Source organism: Silurus aristotelis (genome assembly GCF_946808225.1).
Source record: "Silurus aristotelis genome assembly, chromosome: 21".
Lineage (NCBI taxonomy): Eukaryota > Metazoa > Chordata > Actinopteri > Siluriformes > Siluridae > Silurus > Silurus aristotelis.
The window spans coordinates 4,418,244-4,445,040 of record NC_139594.1 but is presented as its reverse complement, the minus strand read 5'-3'; the positions used below and the strand labels follow the sequence as shown (position 1 = coordinate 4,445,040).

Here is a 26,797-nt window from a genome sequence, read left to right as displayed (position 1 = left end):
GAACAACGTCCCTAAGTACACAGCCAAGATAACAAAGGAGTGGCTACGGGACGACTCTGTGAATGTCCTTGAGTGGCCCAGCCAGAGTCCAGACTTAAACCTGAATGAACTTCTCTGGAGAGATCTGAAAATGGCTGTGCGCTCCTCATTCAACCTGATAGAGCTTGAGAGGTTCTGCAAAGAGGAATGGGAGACACTGCCCAAAAATATTTGTTCCAAGCTTGTAGCATCAAACTCGAAAATACTTGCGGCTGTAATTGGTGCCAAAAGAGCTTCAACAAAGTATTGAGCAGAGGCTGTGAAAGCACGCTATAAAAAAAATATGTTTATTTAATTGATTGTTTGAGTCCTGGGTCAAGTGAGTGGAGTGCTTTTGCTTCTTTCTTTATTAATAAGTTCCCTCTCTGCTGCTAGAGGTGTAAAAGGACGGTTCAAGTATCAACAGTATTGCCAAGTATTACTCTTGGGCCCTTGAGCAAGGCCCTTTACCCTCTGTGCTCCAGGTGTGCTGAATGTCTGACCCTATGCTCTGACCCCAGCTTCATAACACTGCTGGGAAATACAAAGAAAGAATTTCATTGTGCTGTAATGTAACAAGGGAACAAGTAAAAAAAAAAAAAATTATTGGAAGGTGGTTCCTTAGCAGTTAAGGGGATTGTACTTCGAGTCAGAAGGTCATGATTTCAAATCACAGCCAGATCAAGCTGCCACCCCTGAGCCCCTGAGAAAGGCCATTAGGCCCCATAGGTGCTGAGTTGTATGAAAGAGATAAAAGTCTCTCTAAATAAGGTCATCTGCCAAATGCCGTAAATGTAAAGGTAAATGTTATTCAGCCCCCAAAACCCTGAAAGTCTTGTACTTTTCCCCTATATATATGTGTATCATTAACACTGATGGCCAAAATGGAGAAAATGAACATCTGAGATTTAAGCCAGTGAGCTCAGGGATGTGAGGTAAGAGCTTTACCACTAAGTCACAGCACTTTACTTTTACCTAGTTTTATTTAAGCATTATTTAAGGTTTAGCAATCTAAAATACTGAATACTAAAATATATGTGCAGAACTATAATACATTTCACACTGGTTGGATTTCATCATGTCATTGAAAATGAAAAATTTGTAATTGTGAGATTTGAATATTTCACCTTCCCTGAGGTTGGAGAAGTGCACAGGAGTTTTCCACCCATCCCTGGACTAGCCCCGCCCACTTCTGCAGTAAAACATTTTTGTTTGTTTATGCCCATATTTTTTTCCAATTACTTAATCACTGGTAAACTGATCTCCGCTGCACTTAGAGCAAACTCACACAGGCAATTTAGCCGATTTAATTTGATTTGCTGACGTGAAATTTTCAGCATGTCTGCAGTGTGGCTTTTATTTTTTAGGTTAATTGATCCATCAATTTTTCATACATTTTCTTCTATATCTTTGTGTGATGTTCTGTACATTATGGCTTTGAAATGTTAGGCGGAATCGTTTTTACGACTTCCTGGTTTTATCAGTTTACTATTCGCAAGACTTGACAATTCTGATTTGACTGTGAAAATCCTTAGTCAGGGACACCCTCACATGAAGCATGCTTTTATAGAAATATAATACATTTCCACCCCATCACTGATTATTTTCCTATACCATGCATGCCTCCAAAGGGTTTTATTACCTCTTAAAAAACTGTGATTTGAAGTTATTATTAAATCTGTATAATTCCACATATATACGTTATGTTAGAGCAGTCTAGTTAGACCTGATTCTCTATTCATTATTTTATTCGTCTCATATTTAAATGTCATGCCTGCGACGATGTTTGGCTCCTTTCACACTTTAGGTTTCCTCATCCTCCTCTGTAGGAAGCGCATGATGCCGAGGCTGACGTTAAACACGCGGTCGTGCTGGAAGATTATCTTGTAAAACGCGTCTAGAGGCAGGTGCCCTGTAGGGTCTGCGTGCTTCATGGAGGTCATGGGCGTGTACAGATGATTGGTCTGGTGACGAAAAGGAGGATCTTTTGATACAATCAGCTGGAGCGTTTGCTGCAACAGAACAGAGGTTCTTGACCACATATTAAACACTTCAAATGTCTGACCTGATGAATATTTTGAATGTAATGATTGGCGTTATAACAAGACTTAGTCAGGGGCAAGAAAAAAAATTATATTAGCAAGTTGATCAGAAATCAAACCAACTCAAACATCTTATGGAGGATTTCCTCACCTCCGCTACCTCCTCAGGACTCGGACCAAGTGAAGAAAACACCTTTTCTGAGTAGGGAAGGTAAAGTTCACGGAAAATTCTGGCTGTCTCATCGTCTGTCTCAGACAGGTCCATGTTCTTTGCCTCCTCGTAGACCTTCCGCTCAAACTCTGTCAGCACCGGCCCCAGCTCTACCAGACTCATCCTGCAAATGATGTAAAGTAATTAGTGACTAATATACTAACACTATAAAACTCTGTGAATTATGGCAATGATCAATTAATTGGGTGTGAAATCTAATTTCTAATGTGGTGCTAAATGCAAATGGCACTAAATATATGTATACATACTGCACATATAAATTTTTTTTGTTCCTATTGCAACCTTTTTGTTTTTCTCTTTTATTTATTTTATTTTTATTCGTTCCTATTAAATTAGACTGTAAATTCTACTTTATTCTGTTAGTGTATTATAAATTATACGTTTCTATTAGAAGTCAATCGATAGTGGATTTTACTGATAGCTAGGTTGGATCGTACTTGCCGATATCCAATTAATCAAGCGAAAGTTTTTAAGATACTGGCTAAAAAAAAAACAATAAAAAAAAACATACCACTTAATGTAAAACAGTACTGAACTTCATTACAAAATAACAAATAAAAAAAAACAGTATTAAATCATAAAAACATGCTATATGAAATAAATAGGAAAATATTAATTATATTAGTAAATATTGAGGAAAGTAAAAGACATGCGTTCAAACTTAAACAAAAAGTAACACTCCAGATAAATGAAAACAATTACATCGAAAATGTATTAAATAAAACACTTAAAATAAACAGCACATGGTCAGTGATTCGCCTCTAGAGGCCGCTCTCGTACTTTTTAACGCAACCCGGAAAAACTGGCGGTATGTATTTTTGCTGATAGTTCCCGCAATCAACTTTCAGTGCCAATTAATTGGCAAAAACATTGAATCGGTCCACCTCTACTTTCTACATTCTATTTGAATTCTGCAAGTTGTTTTTTTATCTTATTTATGTTATCACCTGGCTAATAAAAAAAAAAAAGCATTTTAAACTGCACGTTGTACAGTGTATAGTTATGTTTGTGACACAAAAAGTAGAGTTAGAAATTCGTTTGGGGGTTAAATAACATAGTTTAACTTACTTAATGTTAAAGTTCATAGCCTGTACAGCAAGACTTTCACACAAGCCTTCAACGGCGAATTTCGAAGCAGCGTAGACGTCATTAAAGAGCAGCCCTGCAAGCAAACACAACTCAACTGGCCTGAATTCTGGGAAACAAGCAACTATAATAAAATACAATTTCAAAAGACATCACAGCACAACATGAACTGGTTTTCTGATTTGATAATGCAATATTAGCTAATCCCCGACTTAAAAATGAGATGCGTTCTGATGACCCCATCGTAACGTGAAAATATCGCAAGCCTTGTACGTGGCCTAGCCTACCAGGAATCTAAAGGATAGTGATCAGTATGGGGTAGTATACCCTAATTACAGTAAATAATTAAGCGAAACGGAACAATTTACACTACCGTAATGTATAAACTTTACAGTATATATGTATTTGGTGCAGGCACGTGGACGAACGCCGGTACGCAAGTGAAGGTTGGCGCAATACGAGCAGTAAGAAGCACACCTGGTGGGAGATGCGTACATCCTGACTAACGAAATGACCTAACGAAAAGATAAACATGAAGCATGGTTAATGTCAGAAAAGACACTGTACAATTCTTGGGTTTTACAGATGGTTCCTGAGTTATGATGGTTCGACTTATGATTTTTCATAATTTTTCATCATCCGGGGGTCCCGGATCCACCCAAGCATTCCCTTAATTTGAGCACTGCTGTAGAGTTTATACAATACTATACATTTTTTGTTTTGGTACATTATTTACTATAATTTGTTATATTATTAACATATTACAGTATCACCATGCTGATCACCATGCTTTCAGACTCCTGGGAAGGCTAGGCCATGTCTCTACTTACGATGTTTTCAATTTACGATGGTAGTCGTCAATACGCATCTATATCATAACTCGTGGACTTACTGTATACATTGAATTATGCTTCTTTATTACAATCCAGATGCACATAATGTTGCCTTGGTCAGGTTTATTTTATAATCAGCTGAGGAAGAGAAGCAACCATTTCTTTGTACCCTGAACACCCATGACGCTGCTCATCACCACAATGTGTCCACTCCGTCGTCTCTTCATGTCGGGCAGCACCTCCTTTACCAGTCGCACCAAGCCGAAGAAATTAGTGTTAAAGACGTTCTGAATGCTCGTTAGGCTCTGGCACTCCAACGGCCCGATCATGCCCATGCCAGCATTACTCACTGAATATACAAAAAAGCATCATCAAGTTTGATGAACACAAGATGTACACAGACACAGTGATGTGTCTGTGAGATAAAGGTGTGTGATAGCAAACAGCATTATTAATTTGAGCAGGAAAAAAAAAACAGCATATTCACCCAGAATATCGAGGCGTCTGTCAGGCAGACTGTTCACACACTCTCGGATGGAGTCCTCACAGCAGACATCGAGTTTATGGATCTCCAGTGACCTACCCAGCGTCTCTCCGGCTGCTGCCTCCAGTGCTGCTCGCTTCTCCACATCCCGCATAGTGGCCACAACTGGCATAAGAAGAAAGAAAAGTCACTCAGTCAGCGAGCAGTCTATTCAAGACATACGTATTAAACAAAAACCACAATTTATAACGGATTAAAACCGACATGCCTTTAAACCTTTTGAGTTCATCCTTGGCGAGACGCACAGCCACAGCCAGTCCAATCCCAGAGGAACATCCTGTCACCAAAACTTGTCTCATTCCCATGATGCACTGGGACAACTTCCTGTCTCAGTCACAGTGCAGTCATACAGCTTCTTGGACTTTCACCTCTAAGAAACACAAAGCACAGTGAGGACCAGGGGCTCGGGATTAATCCAGATTACTGTGGAATCTCTTTTAATCGGCTTTTAAATGCAAGAACTGCAGTGTACAACTGGAAATTTCTACAGAATACACAATCATCTCCTTTTGTCCAATTCATTAGATGTACAATTTGACTTTTTTTTATATTATTTATATATACCGTAATTTCCGGACTATTAAACGCACCCAAATATAAGCCGCACCCACTGAATTTGACATAGATTTTTATTTTGAACATAAATAAGCCGCACCTGTCTATAAGCCGTGTCTACACTGAATCTAATTAACTTTACACAGGCTTTAATGAAAGACAGTGTCTGTTACACGGCTTGTATCTAAACAGTAGCCGACCAAGAAAGTCATTGTTCACCGTCTTCCTCCTTCCTTTCACAACTATTTCTCTCAGGAGTTTATCTTTTGGAATCGTCGTGCGTTTAAAAATCACCATCAGTGAAGCTTTTCTCTTGATGCCGTGCAGCTCAGAACACAGGTGAAGTGTGTTTTTTCATGCCCGGTTGTTTTCAAGGTGACGAATGAAAAAAAAAAAACACAAAAATCACATTGTCTGATTTTTAAAGAATTTATTTGCAAATTATGGTGGAAAATAAGTATTTGGTCAATAACAAAAGTTAATCTCTATACTTATATACCCTTTGTTGGCAATGACAGAGATCAAATGTTTTCTGTAAGTCTCCACAAGGTTTTTACACACTGTTGCTAGTAGTTTGGTCCATTCCTCCATGCAGATCTCCTCTAGAGCAGTGATGTTTTGGGGCTGTTGCTGGGCAAAACAGATTTTCAACACTCCCACCAAAGATTTTCTATGGGGTTGAGATCTGGGGACTGGCTAGGCCACTCCAGGACCTTGAAATGCTTCTTATGAAGCCACTCCTTCGTTGCCCGGGTGGTAGTTTTGGGACCAATGTCATGCTGAAAGACCCAGCCACATTTCATCTTCAATGCCATTGCTGATGGAAGGAGGTTTATACTCAAAATCTCACGATACATTGCCCCATTCAATCTTTCCTTTACACGGATCCGTCGTCCTGGTCCCTTTGCAGAAAAACAGCCCCAAAGCATGATGTTTCGACCCCCATGCCTCACAGTAGGTATGGTGTTCTTTGGATGCAACTCAGCATTCTTTCTCCTCCAAACACGAAAAGTTGAGTTTTTACCAAAAAGTTCTATTTTTGTTTCATCTGACCATATGACATTCTCCCAATCCTCTTCTGGATCATCCAGATTCTATCTAGCAAACTTCAGATGGGCCCGGACATGTACTGCTTAAGCAGGGGGACACGTCTGGCACTGCAGGATTTGAGTCCCTGGCGGCATAGTGTGTTACTGAAGGTAGCCTTTGTTACTTTGGTCCCAGCTCTCTGCAGGTCATTTACTAGGTCCCCTCCGTGTGGTTCTGGGATTTTTGCTTACGATTCTTGTGATCATTTTGACCCCAGGGGGGAGATCTTACATGGAACCCCAGATCGAGGGAGATTATCAGTGGTCTTGTATTGTCTTCCATTTTCTAATAATTGCTCCCACAGTTGATTTCTTCACATCAAGCTGCTTACCTATTGCACATTCAGTCTTCCCAGCCTGGTGCAGGTCTACAATTTTGGTGTCCTTTGACAGCTCTTTGGTCTTGGCCATAGTGGAGTTTGGAGTCTGACTGTTTGAGGTTGTGGACAGGTGTCTTAAATACTGATAACAAGTTCAAACAGGTGCCAATAATACTGGTAATTAGTGGAGGACAGAGGAGCTTCTTAAAGAGGTTACAGGTCTGTGAAAGCCAGAAATGTTGCTTTTTTTTGTAGGTGACCAAATACTTATTTTCCACCATAATTTGCAAATAAATTTAGACAATGTGATTTTCGGGATTTTTCTTTTCTCATTTTGTCTCTCATAGTTGAAGTGTACCTATAATGAAAATTACAGGCCTCTCTCATCTTTTTAAGTGGGAGAACTTGCACAGATGGTGGCTGACTAAATACTTTTTTGGCCCACTGTATATGTATATTTTATATATATATATATATATATATATATATATATATATATATATATATATATATATATATATATATATATATAAAATGTATAATATAATCATTAAAACATGAATATGCTATTATTTATTATTATTATTATTATTATTATTATTATTATTATTATTATTTCTATATTAGGTCCATCTTAAATTAAAATATTTACATGAAACTATATTTTTACAGGATATTACAGATTTACCTGTTAGCCAGAACTACTACAGGTGAAGTGGCAGTTCCTGACAGGTTTTTTTTTCTGCCTGTGTCAGTGTTTTCAATGCCTTTGAAAGGGAATTTCGACAAATTGATATAAAATCCTAAACATATTTTAGTGCATTATTTATATTTCCATTAATTTTCCTAATATTGATTCCGTTACTGTACTTTAGTTCAACAGGTGAGCTGCACTGGTCAGATATCTCGGGTTGCCAGATTCGGTAGTTAAATCTTTAATCGAAGGTTAGATTGTTTTCTTTAGTTAATTATATAAAAAAACTTATACAAGTTATACATATTTATACAACACACACATCATTTATTAAAACGCAATTACATAGTATATGAACTAAAATAAAATATGTTTAGCTTAAACTAAAAGACGGCAAATCACCCCAAACTGGCAACCGCGTCTAAACATGGCGGCCATGTCGGACTTTGTGCTGCGCTTTAAAGCATTCTGGGAAATAAAGTTTTTAATCTGAGCCATGACCTTATAAGAACTGAAAATTGCAATGAATTTTCTCCGTATTGTGTTAAAACGGTTGTTAAGGCTCATATAATAGCCAGTAGTTATTTTTAAAACATAAGTTTACTTTTTTAATTTGTGCTAATTTGTCGGTTTTTAAACAAAATACTACATTACCCCAAGTGCTATAGAGAACGCTTTGCTTAAGCTATGGGAACCGGATTTACTGAAATCGGGGTTGCCAGATCTGCGATTTGTGTGCATGGTATATCTGTTAAAAGTTGTCCGGCAAACAGTAAATGAATTAAAATATAAGAAGATTTTATATTGAATTATAAAAAGTAAAAACTTTATACAGTTTAATCGTTATTTTAATATTACAATAAATCCCGTTAACAAGTTTAATTATGCAGAAATCGACAGAAATACTTAATATTTACACCTGTAAAAATCTGTAATATTGTGCATCATTGATTTTTATTGATGCACAACGTTTTTTTTTTTTTTACTTATTTATACTTCAAAAATTGTTTTTTTTTATTCAATTATATATCGTGTATGTGTATTTATTAATATAATAAACTGTGTAAATACACAGTACCATTCAAAATCTTTGGCCAAAAAATTTCTCCTTCAGTGGTTTTTCTTTATTTTTATCATTTTCAACATTGTACATTAAAACAATAAAAGAACACACAGAATTGTGTAGTCAGCAAAAAAAAAAACCTTCAATAACCCAGAATATGTTTTATATATATTTTTTTTTAAAGTACTTTGCATTCCAGTGGAATGATTTTTAAACAATTTTAAGAAGAGATGTTGAGATCTTGTTGGCTGCTTTTTCTTCACTTTACGGTCCAACACAAAGCGAAGCATCTCGGTTAAATTCGTATTGGGTGATTGTGTAGGCCAGTTTATCTGATGCAGCATTTCATCACTCTCACTTTTGAACAGCTAGTTCTTACATAAACTAGAGATATGTTTTTAGTAATTGTTCTGTTGGAAAACACATGATGGTCCAACAAAAGTGCAAACCTGTTGGGATGGTATGTCAAAATGCTGTGCTAGTCATACTGGTTAATTGTGGCCTCGATATATCCTAAATGACCAACAGTGTCACCAGCAAAACACCTCAACACCATCACACCTCCTCAATGCTTCACAACGTGAACTGTGGAGAGATACAGATACTTTCGAGTTCACACTGGAAATTCATCAACACTGTTTACAGGAAAAGGACACCAAAGATTTACATTTTTGAGAAAGTTTAGGGCATTTAATGTCTGCAGTAAATTATTTGCTGCTTTATGCATGGGGCAGCTGCATCAGAAGCAGTGACATGAGGAAAATCAACAAATCTATCTATCTATCTATCTATCTGTCTGTCTGTCTGTCTGTCCGTCCGTCCGTCCGTCCGTCCGTCCGTCTATCTATCTATTTATCTATCTATCTATCTATCTATCTATCTATCTATCTATCTATCTATCTATCTATCTATCTACATACACATCTGTAAATTACTCCTATAATAACATTTTATTTAATTTATGTAACTGTATCATCATCTGTAATGTACGGGGGTTTTTGTATGGTGTTTGTCGCCGCCTTCTGGCTGTTTCCTGAAGCTGCAGCTGTGCGAATGGAAACCGAAAGTTAAGTGAAAGAGCGGAGAAGGAAAACAGGGCCGTCAGAACAGGAAAACAGAGCGCTTCTCAGTCTGGTATCTTTCTGATGTTCCTCACTGCAAAATCTGCTTAAACTGCGCTAAAAAGCAATGAGTCGACTTCAGGAGGAAGTGGAGGTAAGACAAACTGAGATGTTTTGATGTTAATGTATCTGTAGTACACGAGTTTGCGCGTGCAGGCGCAGCAGTCACGCCCGATTTAAAACACATCATCAATAAACACATGTAGGAAAGTCCTTCTTCCTGACCCATGCGTGTATTAATCTAAACCTGTCCTACAGAAGAATGCAGAAAACTTAAAGATGTTGACATTTGAATCTACACACCTCATGCATGAAGCTTAATCTGCACTTTTGAAAGTTGTTTTCATGCATTTGGACTCAGAGAGATGGACAGAAGAGTTACAATGGATTGTTGTGTGTGTTTTGTTTATTTTCTTATAGATTTTTTTTGCATTATATTTCATTAAATTACATTTTTTCCCCTTACTCACTTTGTGTCTAATGCAAATATTAGTAGTGTTTATGGAGCAAACATCATATTTTACTTTTGAGCAATAATAAAAAGGGGGGATTTTAAACAATCTGAAAAGATCAGGAACATTTCCTTACATTGGTATTTATTAGATTTTCACCCTTGTACACATCTGGGACACCGAGGGCACGGATCATACGACATAAAAAAAAAAAGCTGTAAAGTCTTTGCACTATGACCTGTAATTATTAAAACAAACAAATAAAAACCTCCGCCCTAAAACCTACTCAATAACACTCAATAGACCGAAACACCTTTGTGACGAGTCGAGTGATTCCGGGGACCATTCCAGAATGCAAAGCAGTTATCCAATCCATAGCTTCCAAGACATTTACGAGTCATATGACCATGAAAAAAAAAACGATTGGTGGGATGACTAAAGAGAATTAAAGCTAGGATTAAAGTGCCGCTGCATGACTTTGTGTAGAAGTCTGGAGATGAACAAGTGCTAAATCCCACTACATATGCTGGAAACTCAACCAACACGGAGCAACATTTCCATGGAAGAAAAAAAATCTCACTACAAACTCAATCCCAAATTAGTCAAAGGTACTTTATATAAAGTATTGGGACACCTGACTTCCAGCCATATGTGGTTCTTCCCCCAAGTTTTGGAGGCACACAATTGTTCTTTGGATGTCCCTGATATCGTCAATCTGCAACTCTTAGGGCCCTTAAGCAAGGCCCTTAACTCTCTGTCCTCTTCAGGGGCACTGTATCATGGCTGACCCTGCACTCTGACCCCAGCTTCCTAACATCTCTGGGATATGCAAATAAATAATTTTCCTGTGGGATCAATAAAATATTCTTAAATCGATTTACGGGTTGGAGTGGAAGATCTCCTGCTATAGAGCTCAAGCCTTTTAAACTGCACCTCAGGCCTGGTCACCTCACCACATCAGAACCTGACTTTGCTAACACTCAATGAATCTCACAGAAATCTCCACAAAATCTAGTGGAACATCTTCCCAGAAGATTGAACCTTATTCTAAAAGCAAATGGGGATTAAATGTGGAATGAGATGTTCCAAAATACACACAATCTTCAAAATTGTTATACATTCAGTTTATATAAAGATCTAAACTCAGCTTTGTTCCGTTCTCACTCAGTTGGAAAAATGTGTCCGGCGACTGAGAGAGATGTTTCACGGGAAGCTTCCGATCGACAAGTCGGTGTTGCTCATGCGCCGATACAGGAACAACTACCAGCTGGTAGCGAAGGTGATCGTCCTGATGAAAGACCAAGGTAAAAACAGGAAGTGTTTTTTTCCCCCTTACTGAACCTGTTCTGCTCTCCTGATTCACGTGCATGATTTACTAAACGGACGCTGCACTTCCCTTTTTTCCCCCCACCATCCTCATTTCCATGCCTTTTCCATTTCACCCTCTGTCCCATGCGCAGACCTGGACGACGAAGACAAATGGTCTCTGGAAAACGATCAGGTCGTAAAGGTAAGGTTTTCGCCCCATCCGCCTTCAGAGATGTCGAAATGTCATTACGCTAAAAAAAAGAGCGTGTTCTGCATGACCTAACCCCTTTCCTGCTCACGGACAGAATGTGGTCGAGAAACTGCAGAATGAGGAAAAAGAAAAGGTAATGCCGCATGTTCATTATTCAAATTTTGCACTCCGTGTTTTATCGTAAGGCCTGTAAACGCATTATGCTGCATCATAATCGCCCTTTATGTTGCAGGAGACAAGAAACGACGGACCATCAGGAGCCAGTAATGATGCTAGGAGCTCTAAGCAAGTAGGTTAAAATTCACTACACTCCATGGCTATAAAGAAATGTTTTTTAATGCTCCTCATTCCAAATCACTGGTAAGGAAATAAGCAATTAAACAAATACTGTAGACTTGTCCCTGCTCTCTGCATCCTGGGTCTTATTATGAGCTTGTTGGGCTTTTTGGGCCATTTGGGTTTGGCCCATGTTTCAGAACCACAGTTCTAGAATCAGAAATGAAATTCTTGCTCAACCAACACATCATGTAGGTACCTCATAAAAGCAATTTCTCGTTGCATTTGAACAAATCGCGAATGTTTTGGTATATTAATTTACAGATTTTCTCAATTGCTTTGGAGCATTTCTTGAATCATCCTTGATATTTGCAAACCAGAACCGCAAACCGAACGTTTCTCAAAATCCTTAGTTCGTCTCTCAAAAGTAAGTATTCGTGTCAATGAAAAATTACAGCCATAATTTTACTCCTAGTCATTTTCAATAGATTCTTTAGTTGTTCTGAGTTCTAGATCTGCTCAAATCTTTGCCAGTTGCTCATGCTTATGTCTAGTCTCAGGATTTGTATTTGTGAGCAAAGTGAGCACAAGAAATGGAGAGTCAAGTCAAGTCAAGTTTATTTCTATAGCGCATTTCACAACAGACATTGTCTCAAAGCAGCTTTACAGAAATCAACAGTTAAGGTGAATGGTGTGCATTTATCCCTGATGAGCAGCCGTGGCGACTGTTACAAGGAAAAACTCCCTTAGATGTTATTAGGAAGAACCTTGAGAGGAACCAGACTCAAAAGTGGAACCCATCCTCATTTGGGTGACATCAAGAGTGTGATTATAAATCTTTCAACAATACAGAACACTGGAGAGAGAGAGAAATAACATGAGCACTGGAGTGTAAGATTATAAGTAATGTTCTTTCTACAGTCTTCTACAGTCATTATGGTTATAAAACTAGGAGCTACTGAGCAACTCATAAAACAGCTCAACATTTGTGATCATCACAGATCCAGCACCAGCTTCTACAGAAAACTAAAGAATTAATTTTTCTATTAGGATTAATGCTAAAAGAACTATAACGTGTTCGATAGGGTTGAAATCAGAGCTTTATTTCAGACCACTCAAAATCCTCCACTCCAACTCATTTAAACCATATCTTAATGGAGCTCTCTCACAGATTTGGGTCTCCTAGTTCAAGAGAAGGTAAAATTCAATTTTAGTGCATCCAAAGAAGTCTTGTACGGTTTGTGCCTCCAACGTTGTGCTAACAGTTTGGGGAAGAAGCACATTTGGCCGGAAAAGTCAGGTGTCACAACACTTTTGTGCATATAGTGTATGTGTTGGAGAAGGTATTTGACTTTGGCATTATGCAAGCATTAATGATAATAAACCTTGTGTAATATTTTCTTACTTAATATGATGGTGCTGTTGTTTTTAAATGTAATTCTGACTTATTATTTGCCGTAATTACCGCCAAAGTAGGACCTGTAACAGTTTTTTCATTTTAAGATGCAGCATACTTCTTCAACTGGGACTGACAAGGAGCTAATTATAACACAATGTGATCAGAAACCCAGAATGTGCTTTCAAACTTGGTGTGTATTTCATTAGAAAATAAGAAGTTCAGTCTGTTTTCTCCCTTGGTGCATCTCAGTAGTCAGGTATGGAGCAGCAGTCAAACATGGGTGCGGTTTAAAACATCCGGTCTGAGAATGTCCCAAGACGGTGGCCTCAGTCAGCTTTTAAGTGAACTTGTAATGAAAAAGTGATTTCAATGTAATTTAATCCGAAACCAGGAAGTTGACAAAGCATCCTGTGTGTCAAGGTTTGCAAGATTTTTCTCCAAGCGTGAGCTGCGAAAGTGAGAAACAGGACTGAGATTTAATGCTGCAGACATGCTGAGTGTTGTGGGGAATTAGGAAATAAATGCAATGCATTTCATTCTCAAACTCTGTATAATATTATGTAGTTTTTTATTGAGCACCGTGCTGGGGTGGCGTAATTTTTATTGGAAATGCGCACTGTATCTCAGGCCTGTGTGTATATATATATATACAGTGAGGAAAATAAGTATTTGAACACCCTGCTATTTTGCAAGTTCTCCCACTTAGAAATCATGGAGGGGTCTGAAATTGTCATGGTAGATGCATGTCCACTGTGAGAGACATAATCTAAAAAAAAAAATACAGAAATCACAATGTATGATTTTAAAACTATTTATTTGTATGATACAGCTGCAAATAAGTATTTGAACACCTGTCTATCAGCTAGAATTCTGACCCTCAAAGACCTGTTAGTCTGTCTTTAAAATGTCCACCTCCACTACATTTAATATCCTAAATTAGATGCACCTGTTTGAGGTTGTTAGCTGCATAAAGACACCTGTCCACCCCATACAATCAGTAAGAATCCAACTACTAACATGGCCAAGACCAAAGAGCTGTCCAAAGACACTAGAGACAAAATTGTACACCTCCACAAGGCTGGAAAGGGCTACGGGGAAATTGCCAAGCAGCTTGGTGAAAAAAGGTCCACTGTTGGAGCAATCATTAGAAAATGGAAGAAGCTAAACATGACTGTCAATCTCCCTCGGACTGGGGCTCCATGCAAGATCTCACCTCGTGGGGTCTCAATGATCCTAAGGAAGGTGAAAAATCAGCCCAGAACTACACGGGAGGAGCTGGTCAATGACCTGAAAAGAGCTGGGACCACCGTTTCCAAGGTTACTGTTGGTAATACACTAAGACGTCATGGTTTGAAATCATGCATGGCACAGAAGGTTCCCCTGCTTAAACCAGCACATGTCCAGGCTCGTCTTAAGTTTGCCAATGACCATTTGGATGATCCAGAGGAGTCATGGGAGAAAGTCATGTGGTCAGTTGAGACCAAAATATAACTTTTGGGTCATAGTTCCACTAAATGTGTTTGGAGGAAGAAGAATGATGAGTACCATCCCAAGAACACCATCCCTACTGTGAAGCATGGGGGTGGTAGCATCATGCTTTGGGGGTGTTTTTCTGCACATGGGGCAGGGCGACTGCACTGTATTAAGGAGAGGATGACCGGGGCCATGTATTGTGAGATTTTGGGGAACAACCTCCTTCCCTCAGTTAGAGCATTGAAGATGGGTCGAGGCTGGGTCTTCCAACATGACAATGACCCGAAGCACACAGCCAGGATAACCAAGGAGTGGCTCTGTAAGAAGCATATCAAGGTTCAGGCGTGGCCTAGCCAGTCTCCAGACCTAAACCCAGTAGAGAATCTTTGGAGGGAGCTCAAACTCCGTGTTTCTCAGCGACAGGCCAGAAACCTGACTGATCTAGAGAAGATCTGTGTGGAGGAGTGGGCCAAAATCCCTCCTGCAGTGTGTGCAAACCTGGTGAAAAACTACAGAAAACGTTTGACCTCTGTAACTGCAAACAAAGGCTACTGTACCAAATATTAACATTGACTTTCTCAGGTGTTCAAATACTTATTTGCAGCTGTAGCATACAAATAAATAGTTAAAAAATCATACATTGTGATTTCTGGATTTTTTTTTTAGATTATGTCTCTCACAGTGGACATGCACCTACGATGACAATTTCAGACCCCTTCATGATTTCTAAGTGGAAGCACTTGCAAAATAGCAGGGTGTTCAAATACTTATTTTCCTCACTGTATGTATATATATATATATATATATATATATATATATATATATATATATATATATATATATATATATATATATATATATTTATTTATTTATTTAACTTTACTTTACTTTTTGCTTCCTTTCATCATGTGTAGTGTGAAACCTGAAACCAAACACAACACCGAATCATATAATTACGCTAATTCAAACTCGGCAAACCTGAGTTTTTTATTTTTTTTCTGGAAACATTTCCAATTGCCCCATTTAATAAATATATGCACACAGGTAATGGATCCACTATTCTAATGCGTACTCTCTTTACTCCGTTTCTTTCCAGCCCAAAGCAAACAAAGTGCCCCGGGATGACAAAGACATACAGGTCAGTAACCTAAAGTCCTCATTCAGTCTCTACTCTGTCTCTGACTGCAAACATCCACCTATGCAGCCTAATGAAAACACACAACCATATAAATGGAGAAACAGAAGCCGACTGCATGATTACGTCACAAATATTAGCAGATGATCTATTTAACTTTGTCTGTGTCTGTGTGTAGGAACTTGGGAAAAAACTCCGGGTCCTGCCTCTGACCGAGAAGAATAAGCGCATGTTTGATCGGGCTCAGCAAAACCAAATGCCCTCAGTCGAGCACCAGTTTGCCTGTGAGATGTGTGACAAGAGCTGGTGGAGGAAAGTCCCAGAGAGAAAGAGGGTAAAAGCCACATACTCTACACCACCTCATATCCAGAGGTGGTGAACGAATCCAAGTTCTTTACTCAAATAAACATGTTATCCCATGTTTAAAAAAATCCTCTGGAGTAAAATGCTCTCAATGCTCTCACTCAGGTCAAAGCAGAACATTTACAATCTCATACTACTTTACTTTATAGCCAATTTGGAAAGTTACTTATGTTTCATAAATCATGTTCTCTCACCTTACCAGGGAAGTTTGTGTAAGTCTGTGCAGATGTATCACAAATAATCAACTTGTAAGTCATCACGATATATTAAATAGAGCCTAATTGCACAACATCTGCAGCAATAACAACGTACTGGATCATGTGCATTAACAAGCAATAACAAAAACTTGCCTGGGAAAACCAAATCCAGTGTAACATGGAAAGAATACAGAACATTATATGAAAAACAGACCGCCCCAATTCCAAAAAAGGACATTGGGCAAAATGTAAATAACTTTATTTGCAAACCTCATAAATCCATATACTATTCACAATAAAACAAAAACCTATCAAATGTTTAATCTGAGAATATATACAGTTTTAAAGACAAAATAAGGTTATTTTGAATTTGATGGCTACAACACGTCTCCAAAAAGTTGAGGCAGGGCCGTGTTTACCACTGTGTAGCATCACGTCTTCTGTCCGTATACATCTGGGAACTGAGGAGACCAGTTGCTGATGTTTTGGGAAAGGAATGTTGCCCTATATGTGTTTGATACAGGATTCTATCTGCCCAACAGTTCTGGGTCTCCTTTGTTGTTGTTTTGCTTTGTGATGCACCAAATGTTTTCAAATGGTGAAAGGTTTAGGCTGCAGGAAGGCCAGTTCAGCACCTGGACTCTTCAACTACGAAGTCCTGCTAGTGTCATAAATGCGGTATGCAGGTAGAATTGTCTTGCTTGAATATGCAAGGCTTCCATTGAAAAAGACATACGTCTTTGAAAATACATTTTGATAACAAGCCAGATGGTCCCTCTCTTCTTTAGTCCACAGGATGCCATGTCCATGGTTTTCAAAAAGAAAAATGCTAATTTGATGAAAAGCTTTTATGATTGTTCTCTGACCATCTTTACTTCTGAGAGACTCTGCCTCTCGAAGATACGCTGTTTTTACCCAAACATTTTACTGATCTTTTATCAAGAAACATAATTAGTTGCAAAATGTTTCTCCAACTCTTTAATAAGAAAAAATTTAAACTTTTTCCAGACGTTTGATGTAGCCATCAAATTCAAAATTACCTTATTTTTTATTTTAAAAAAAATGCTTTCTATGTTTTTTTTGTAAACAAATGATGGGTTTATGAGGTTTGCAAATCATTACATTGTTTTATGTACATTTTACACAGTGTCACAACTTTATTGGAATTGGGGTTGTATACTAAATATATTTATATGCAGCTGTAATTGTTAATCTGGTTTATTTCTGGGGCGTTTTCCCTGCAAAACTAGTAGAAGTGCTAAACGGCCATTAACTTAAAAACTAATAATATTAATTTGGCTGCAAAATGCAAAAGTTATTTTCAAACCCTGTTATGCAAGTAAAAGTACGAATATTAGTTAGCAGGAATAATTATTAATTGAAGATATTACCGTATTTTTCGGACTATAAGCCGCTACTTTTTTCCCACGTTTTGAACCCTGCGACTTAAACAACGAAGCGGCTAATTTGAGAATTTTTCCTGGGTTTTTCCCGGTTTCACAAACTTCAAGCCAAAAAACTGAACCCCATAAAATTAGACCAATGAAATTTCTGAACGGAAACGAAAAAACGCACCTCACCTGTGTTCTGAGCTGCACGGCATCGGGAGAAAAAACTTGATTTTTAAACGCACGACGATGCCAAAAGATAAACTCCTGAGAGAAATAGTTGTGAAAGGAAGGAGGAAGACAGTGAACAATGACTTTCTTGGTCGGCTACTGTTTAGATATGCTCCTCCGCTATGCTCCTAAAGGAAGCGCAACATATTTCACCCATTACACTGTGTGTAACGTGTCTTTCGTCAAAGCCTGTGTAAAGTACATTAGTGTAGAGACTTGCGGCTTATAGACAAGTGCGGCTTATTTATGTTAAAAATAAAAATATTTGTAAAATTCAGTTTGGCTTATATATGGGTGCGCTTAATAGTCCGGAAATTACGGTAGTTGAATTTTATGGCTGAAGTGGATTTTACTAGTCAACTTATAATGATTATTATAAAAATTACTAATGCTTGAGAAAGAAGGCAGAAGTAAAGAAAAGTACAATATTCATGTATAAATAGCAGACAATTTAGATATAATAATTCTAATCCAGTGAATGAAGAACACGAATGAGAACAGTATGTTTTGTGAGCTTCTTTGCTTGAACTTTCTCTCTCTCTTTCGGTTTCCAAACCTGCTGTTAAAGATAAGACATGTCATGATGCTCAAAGCTTGTGTCATTAAGTCAGTAAATGTGATCTTTGATCCTTTTCAGGTGTCGCGTTGTCGGCTGTGCAGACAGAAATACGAACCCGTGCCGGCAGACAAAATGTGGGGCATTGCAGAGTTCATGTGCCCTTACTGTGCCCGATCTTTCAAGTACGTAGATTCATCACACATCTTCCCGGAAACCATTCTACCCTTTGCCATGCTTTATTTAGTTTTCCGTTGTTTCCCATTTTAACACAAGTTCCTGTTCTGTATTAAGCCTTTGGTAGGTGGAAAAGTTATACTCTATATGGACAAAAAGTATTGGGACACCACAATTTTTCCAGCCAGAGACTACGTATTTTCATTTCAAACTGTTAGCACAAAGTCAGAGGCACACATTTGTATCGGATGTGTTTGGATGCTGTAGCATTAAATTCTCCTTTTATTGAACTAGGAGACCAAAACTGTTCCACAGGTTAGTTAGTTCTACAAAGCTTTACACGGGTTGGAATAGAAGATCTCCTGCTATAGAGCTCTGACCTCAACCCTATTAAACACCTTTGGGATGAATGTGAGTGCGGACTGCACCCTCACCCTACATCAGTTCCCGAATTTACCAACAACCTTGTGACTGGATATCACACAAATCTCCAGAAGCACACTCCAACATCTAGTGGAACATCTTCCCAGAAGAGTGGAGGATATTATAACAGTAAACGGGGACTAAGTGTGGAATGGGATGTTCAAAAGGCATATACCATTCTTATGCCCAGGTGTCCACAAAACCTTTGTCCATAAAGGTTTACATGTACATATCAGAAAGAACATCAGAAGTATCCAACACATGTGTAGATCTAATAAATAGAAAAAGTTAGTATAATGATTTTAATCCAGCAGGTGAAAAATCTAGATAAAATCACTGTGATGCCTTTTTATCTTGATTATGTTTTTCTGACAGAGGGTTTGGTCGAATGGACCTGGGCTCTCCGTGTTATATCTGTCGCGCCGTCGTTATGCCAACGCGCATCCTGCCTCCACGCAAGAACCTGATAAACCCAGGGATAAGGAGAAGACACCAGCACAGCTGCCTGGCAGAGGACTGCTATAACAGACAGGGTAACACTTCACTGCTCTACACTAGGTGTCAGTAACTGCTTTATTGTGGTTTCTGCTCGACACACGGGTTAGAAGAGTGCAGACGAAAATATTATATATAATATAAATATATATTTAATATATTTATGTCCATGAATACATATAAAATTATTCCCAATAGCCTACTCCCTTGATTTCATAGCGTTCCTCTCAGGTGCGCTGTGTCTAGGAGCAGCGTATCCAAGTGGGCACTCAGGTTGGAGTCTCTATCCAATCAGATTTCAGATATCGCGTCACGCATCGCCATAAGGCCAGCAAAAATTAACAGCACGGATTCTTGGTAGAATTTTTGGTTTAGTTCAAAGCAATTGTTGAGCTTTATCATTTATACTTTTGCATTTATTTTCCTTTAGCAAAAACACACACAATTTGCCCCAATTTCATTCCCCAGGAAAACACGCCTTTTTAAATGAAGCTCTCTAATCATAGTTCACGATGGGATCCAATAAACTTTTATGTGATTCTAAAAAGTTATGGTTTCACCATCAATAAATCGGTTTGTTGTTATATCTAACGTGTTGTTTCTGTCGATCTCAGAGCCTCACGTTCCTGATACAGAGTGTGTGCACCCGGTCAGCAGGATGAGGAACGGTAAGCCGCAGGTGTTGAACCCAAGCCACCTCCACATCAGCAGTGGCTCCACAGTGAACACGTGCCTGAGTCAGGGCAGCCTGTTAGAGGATTTGTACGACATCATCCTGGATGACATTCATGAGGAGAGCGAGAACGACAATAACGACTCGGACAGCAGCACCAGCAGCTGAAGTGTGTATCCACAGCTCAGATCCATGGCCTTCAAACACTGGGACAAAGACAATTGATTATTATAAAACGTATGAATGTAAAATGTGGCCCTGTGCAGTGATCTTTATTCCAAACAACCAGTGACTTATTTGGCATTTTCAGGAGTTTTAATAGTGTATTTTGGAACTCAATATTGAATAATTAATATATCAATTCAGTAATTAATATGCTTTTCCATCCAGGGCAATTCTGTTAAAGAAGCAAGTGTATTTTTCAACCAAAAAAAAAATGCACTCAATAATTGCTTAGATAAAAAAAAAATAAATAAAAAAAAAAGTAAAAAAAAAAAAAAAAAGGGAACAGAGATGTCAATTCTTTCCCACAAAGGGAAAGAATTTTTTTTTCTTTCTTTTTTTTTCAGCAGGTTTTTATTTTAACCAAGCAGGAGCCACACCCGATTGGCCATTTAAAATGAAGATCTAAATAGGGGGAATCTGGTGTGGCTTGGCTGGAATGAAAACCTGCACCCACACCAGCCCTTAATGAAAAAGAAAGGACACCGCTGTCCAAGTCATAAATAAAGGCTAACTCATGATTTTGGTAAATACAGCTTACAAAACTAAATATGCAGTTTACTTCTTTACTGTTGTTCATGTATCAATTACCACCTTCAATCACTTCCTGCTTTTGTACGTTATTGAGTTTTTAGTGTGTGAGGATGAGTTTTCACCGTGTACTTACGTAACGCTGTTCGGAAATGCTTTGCTGCAAATGTTTATATATGGAACAGAGGTTTTAAATGTTTCGTACGATGAAGCGTCATTTCTACCTTTTATGAAGTTCACACAAGTCTTATACTGTTTTCTTAAGAAAGTATTAAGCAGTGAATATGTTGCTACAATTTACCTGCTGGAAATTGTACTATAGTATATCAAAGCAATTCTTGTTTTCTACATTTGCTGTTAATTTAAAATACAATGTACCAGCTGAAGCAAAAAATAATAATAATCTGTGAAATCTGTTTTGGATTCCGCTCATTTTTGGTTCAGTTCATGGCCATAAACCAGGCATCTTCCGCTCTTATTCCAGTGTAAAATACGCCACTATAACGTTGCAGTTAAATCTGTATTATCTGACAAATGCACTTATACTGTGCAGAACGGCCCATGAACCCTATACCAGCCTAACAACCACTTTCACTGTACTCTTTGCTGAGCTAATCATTCCTTGTGTCATCATTCTGGAGATCTTCACTTCTATAGGATCTGCAAAAGGAAATGCAGCATGATGACAAAAAAACAAACACATTCATAGAACTGTTTCACAAAACTGTAAACCTAATTATATGTTATAAAATGGTTAACATTTTTTATGTTATTTGAAAGCACCTGGTCTATTTTGGTATGTTTTAGAGATTGTCCAGTTGTTTGGAAATCATTTTTCAGAGGAAGTCTGCTGGGGTGTTGATTTGGATGCACTTGGATTTGACGAGTTTGTTTGTTTTGTTTCATTATTTCCCACATTTTTTGGCTTTGATAATTTAGGATTTATTGGAATTGGGATATTATTTTTAGAATTGACATTTTAACCTGGTTGGGATTGGAGCCTTGGCTTTTTAGGATTGTTGTATCGCTTTTGTTGTTTGGGATTAGAGTATTTTTGTTTAGTTGGCATTCGATTGGAATTTTATCTTTCATTGGAATGGGGATGGGATTTTGATGTTTCTGGTTGAAACTGAAGTGTTGTGTATGTTGGATGGGATAGGTATATATATTTAATGGATTAGGTGTTTGTAATTGGGATTAGTATATATTGTCTATGTTGAAATTGAGCCCAATACCTAAGGGAGCGTGTTTGAGATTACTGTATATTGAATTTGTTGGGATTGGGATTGGGAGTGTGGGATTTGTGCATTGTCTTGGTCTTTTGTTGTTTGTTTAATGAGGATTGGAATGTCATCTTTTGTAATTAGGGTTTTATCCCAGTTTGTTTTAGCATGTCACCTTATGGGGACTGGAGATGTGATTGTACTGTTATTATTTATGGATTATTTAAAATTTAACACAACTATTTAAATGAAAAGAAACACGGAGCAAAAACACGCAACGTTTATTGTCATGTTCTCAACCCTATGCTGGAGTGTAACGTGAGTGTGAATATCCTGTTACATTGTCCTAAAATTCCTCTGGTGAATTGTATTCAGAAAGACACACCCTGTACTTCTACATTCAGGTTCAGAATAATAAAACACAAAAGCTGTTGAAAAAGTGGGGAACAAGCTCTCCTAACAGGAAGAACTTTCCATTCACCCTGATATGTAATCGAATACATTTATCTGACTTTATTCACACGATATAGAGTTGTTTATGAAGATCAATATTACTCCTAGAATAGATCTCTATTAAAATATAGTTTTCATATGTACAGACTGATCTCTAACATTGGTTCTGTTAAAATTCTCTCTACGGAGGTGGATCTGTTTCCATGTCTGGTCTATAAGTGCATTGTGAGTAAAAGTTATTCCTTTTTATCTTCAGTCTCATCTCTGGAAATAAAACCACAACAGCTGCATTCGTGGCCACATGTGGCAAAAGACCAAGCTTGCTTATGTAAGAGTTTAAATAACTTCTGGAAGAGGAAAATGTTGAATAATAATGTTTTTGTAGCCAGTTTCTTGTTCCCTCCAAAAAAAAAAAAAAATAAAATAAAATAAAAAAAACCCATTAACCAAAACATGAAATCATATCTATTATTTAAATTATAGTTATGATATTTATGAGACTAGTCAGTGGAGTATTTTAACACTCTATCTGTGTGTGCTAGATGCTTCTCTAACTCATTACACAATCATTATTCAGCAAGTAGCCACCAGGATTAAGCACATTTTGAGGGGGGGCAAAGGCTGGGTGGGACGGACTACTCGGCTTTCATAAGCAGTTTTGCAACTTGTTTCATAACGCTTTTATAACCAGCAGCTTAAAATAAAGAGACGGCACATCATACCCCAGGATGCTCTTCTTCTCCAAAATGTAAGCATGCTTTTCCTCTATATTTCTGCATGTGTAGCTTTTTTTTAACTTTCATTTTGTCTATAAACCTGCACTGCTTTGTTTCTTGGTGTTAATAATTATGTCCCACAGCTACTTTGATGTTTTTGAATGGGATAATATCTCAAACAGTCTTGAATTTGTGATTCTTTTTGTACAGGATTTGCATAGTAGGAGTGGTCGTGTTGCTGTTTTCCATTACAGCAGAAGCCAGAATTGGGTAAGAATTCAGATTTTTCAATTTCAACTTAATCTGTTAATGTCTTTTTTATGAATGCTGTCACTAACCAGAAGAGTCAGGTTTATTTTTAAGATGACAAAATATAGTGGTGTTTTTATCATAGTGGCCAAATGAACACTATCCAATAATGTATTTGAATATTAATTTCTCATCATTACACAAACGTATACTGTATGTGCATAATTTTTAAGATTCTAATCTCATCATATTCTCTCATTAGACTTTTTATTCAGATCAGAATCACTTGTACATGATAGTTTTAAGGTCAGCAGCTAAGTAAACATCTTCTTGCACCTTATTTTGACCCTTCAGCAACTCAACTGAGCCCACGTCCTACTGCACAGAGACCGAGGAGTGTCTGCTGTTTGATTTGATCTGCAATGGAACAGAATATGAAGTGAGTCCTTTTGAAGTAAAAATGGGTATTACTTCAAGACGATCAGACTTTTCATTTCAGTAAATTTTTATTTGTATAGAGTTTTAACAATGGGCATGGTCTTAAAGCAGCTTTATACAGATAATGTGGTGATAAAGAATGAATAAGATTGTTCTTAATAAGTGTAAGTTTGGCGACTGTGGGAAGGAATAACTCCCAGAGATGCATCAAGATGTGTGTTCTGACACTTTTCTATCAAACCTTCTAACTATTCAGATCCTTAAATTTGCTCGGGTATACTCTGTTCTCTGAACTGCTGCCTATTCCACGCAGGGGCCACCATAAGAAGATATAAGATCTTCCCTTCAAGTGGTAAGCAGTAAGTTTAACAACAAAACTGTCTCTTTCTCCGTCTTTTCAGGTGCGTCATTATGAGGCTGCCAAATGGGTCACCACAGAGGAGAAGTCAATGTTTAAGGACGTGGCCATAATGAAAGCGTTCAAAAGACTTTTCAATTACATTACAGGTGAAAATGAAGCAGGTGAGACAAAGCCTGTGGGTAAGAGCGTTCGTAAGCAGGATAAGAGGATATGACTTTTGAGATCAGATTTGCTTAAGTAGATCTGCTACTTATTGTACTTGCAGGGGTTAAAATTCCCATGACAGCCCCAGTTCTTATTAAAGTGAAAGAGGAAATGCCTTTTTTGGAACCAGCAGTCTACGGTGTGAGCTTCTTGTTGCCTTCTGCCTACCAGGACAATGCTTCCAAGCCAACCGACAGCACTGTAAGTGTTAAGGGGGGAAAAATCATTCAATCCTGACCTCTGATCATTTTACAATCTGTGTCGTCAATAAGCACATTGTTTGCATTATTTGACCATGAAACTGCAGGTGCACCTCGAGGAAATGACGGATATGGATGTGTACGTTATGAGCTATGGAGGCTGGATGGTAGGACCAGTATCTACTATTTATGCTGACCTGCTTAAAAAAGCACTGGACGACGTTAAAGCCACTTATAACACGGACTACCACTATGATGCTGGTTATAACAGGTAACACTGAGGGGTTAAAGAGTGACCCATAGACCCATTTTTCCAGAGAAGCTAGCTTGTTCCACAACATCATAATGAGTGTGAATGTATTTTAACATGACACACGACAAAAAAGCATGGACAGATACAAACACAGGAAACTAAGTCTGCTGATTGAGAGATATCAAATTCAAGGTCAAAAAATAGGTTCAGGTGATCTACAAGCAGGAAACACTAAGCTTGGCTTGAGTGAATGTAAAACAAAACAGGTCAAAGTCAAAAGGGAACTGAGTTTGTTTTGTAAATGAACTAGAATCTTTATTTAAAGTGTATGTATGATTAAAAAAAGGTCTAAATGCTCAAGTAACATGGCAAATGAGAGCGTTGTGGAAAGTGGAATCCGACATGTTTGGAGGTTGTGGAGTTGGAACTGGAGTCCAAAGATTGTTGTGACCTGACGCATCTACATGAAATAAAAATGCTTTTTTTTTTCAAGTTGCCTGTTATAATTGGAATAAATCACTTGGAAGGTTATAATACATGAGAAAAATACAAGAAAATATCTGTGAGGCTTTTTTTTTTAATGATGCTTTTAGTCAGGAACATAAGAATGACAGATCTATGACATTTTGTAAGCAAGGTTGAGTGAAGATTCAAGATTTTATTTAACTTGTATGTGAATGATTTAGATATTAATTCACTCATTCCTCTGTGTCTTCAGTCCAATGAAGCTGCTGAACAGACATAATGAGGTGTGGTATGTGGTCAGTGGAGCACCAGTGTGTCCACCTGATGAACACCCATCTCCCTAATCTCCAGCACATCTGAGGTAAAAAAAATAAATAAATAAAAGATATTACATCACTGTTTATGAATAACCTCACAGGAATAACTGTGCAAATCTTTTTCAGCTTACAAAAGCCAGAAGACTGAACTGTTTCATGCTGAACCTGAAAAGCATACCTGTCTTTGGTATTAATGTTGAAGTAAACCTTCATTATTTCAAATCTTCTTCATCATTTTGTTTGTTAAAACATTTTTTTTATATTATTTTTCCAAGCTTTGCTTCTTACTCATTAAGGAAAATATTTAACTGTAGCTGAATGTTCATTCAATGTATAAGAACGAGAACTCAGCACCAGTGCCATATTTGAACCTTTCCCCTCTCAACAGCAGAGGTCGCTATTACAAAAGGTTTTATTAACTCAATTACTGCAAGAATTTTGAAATTTACTGGGATACAGTTTTTTCTCATATACATTGATGTTTTTAAAGTTTTATACACAGCGTGAATGTTTTAAGACTGTAATAAAGGACTTCATTGACTCTTACAAATCACTAGCTTTAGTGTTTATTAATGTGTTCTGTAAAAAATAAAATAAAAAAATTTGGAATAAAGTTGTATTTGGGCTGTTAAACCTTTCTGAATGAATGGTTTTGTAGAGAAAAACTGATCTAAAGATTTGTTTGTGAATTCTTTGCAATTAAACAAAGTTCAATAGAAGCACAATCAACGCTCCTGCTTCTCGAGTCATTGGTGCACAAGGGTATCAGTATTGATATCAGCAATACAGTCTATTCACTATTGTTTACAGTG

General features: G+C 37.7%; 3 protein-coding genes across 3 annotated transcripts; 2 read left to right on the top strand and 1 right to left on the bottom strand.

Moving 5' to 3' along the window:
• Positions 1-434: 434 nt before the first annotated feature.
• On the bottom strand, positions 435-7,605 carry LOC310716934 (retinol dehydrogenase 8). The gene is made up of 8 exons (XM_083524583.1): positions 7,407-7,605; positions 4,964-5,125; positions 4,699-4,860; positions 4,381-4,560; positions 3,361-3,454; positions 2,212-2,395; positions 1,819-2,030; positions 435-552 (listed from the first exon to the last, which is right to left on the bottom strand). The coding sequence occupies exons 2-8, from the start codon at positions 5,058-5,060 to the stop codon at positions 486-488; spliced, it is 996 nt and encodes a 331-aa protein (XP_083380709.1). The 5' UTR covers positions 5,061-5,125; positions 7,407-7,605; the 3' UTR covers positions 435-485.
• Positions 7,606-9,529: 1,924 nt separating this feature from the next.
• shfl (shiftless antiviral inhibitor of ribosomal frameshifting) lies at positions 9,530-21,522 on the top strand. The gene is made up of 10 exons (XM_083524593.1): positions 9,530-9,690; positions 11,217-11,352; positions 11,509-11,558; positions 11,662-11,700; positions 11,800-11,856; positions 15,812-15,853; positions 16,029-16,184; positions 18,667-18,770; positions 19,561-19,718; positions 20,295-21,522. Exons 1-10 carry the CDS (start codon positions 9,664-9,666, stop codon positions 20,519-20,521), a joined length of 996 nt encoding a protein of 331 aa, XP_083380719.1. The 5' UTR covers positions 9,530-9,663; the 3' UTR covers positions 20,522-21,522.
• A 1,871-nt stretch (positions 21,523-23,393) lies between these two features.
• Positions 23,394-26,710, top strand: soul5 (heme-binding protein soul5). The gene is made up of 8 exons (XM_083523224.1): positions 23,394-23,530; positions 23,709-23,768; positions 24,102-24,186; positions 24,587-24,707; positions 24,812-24,951; positions 25,058-25,221; positions 25,922-26,029; positions 26,112-26,710. Exons 1-7 carry the CDS (start codon positions 23,511-23,513, stop codon positions 26,010-26,012), a joined length of 681 nt encoding a protein of 226 aa, XP_083379350.1. The 5' UTR covers positions 23,394-23,510; the 3' UTR covers positions 26,013-26,029; positions 26,112-26,710.
• Positions 26,711-26,797: the final 87 nt, after the last annotated feature.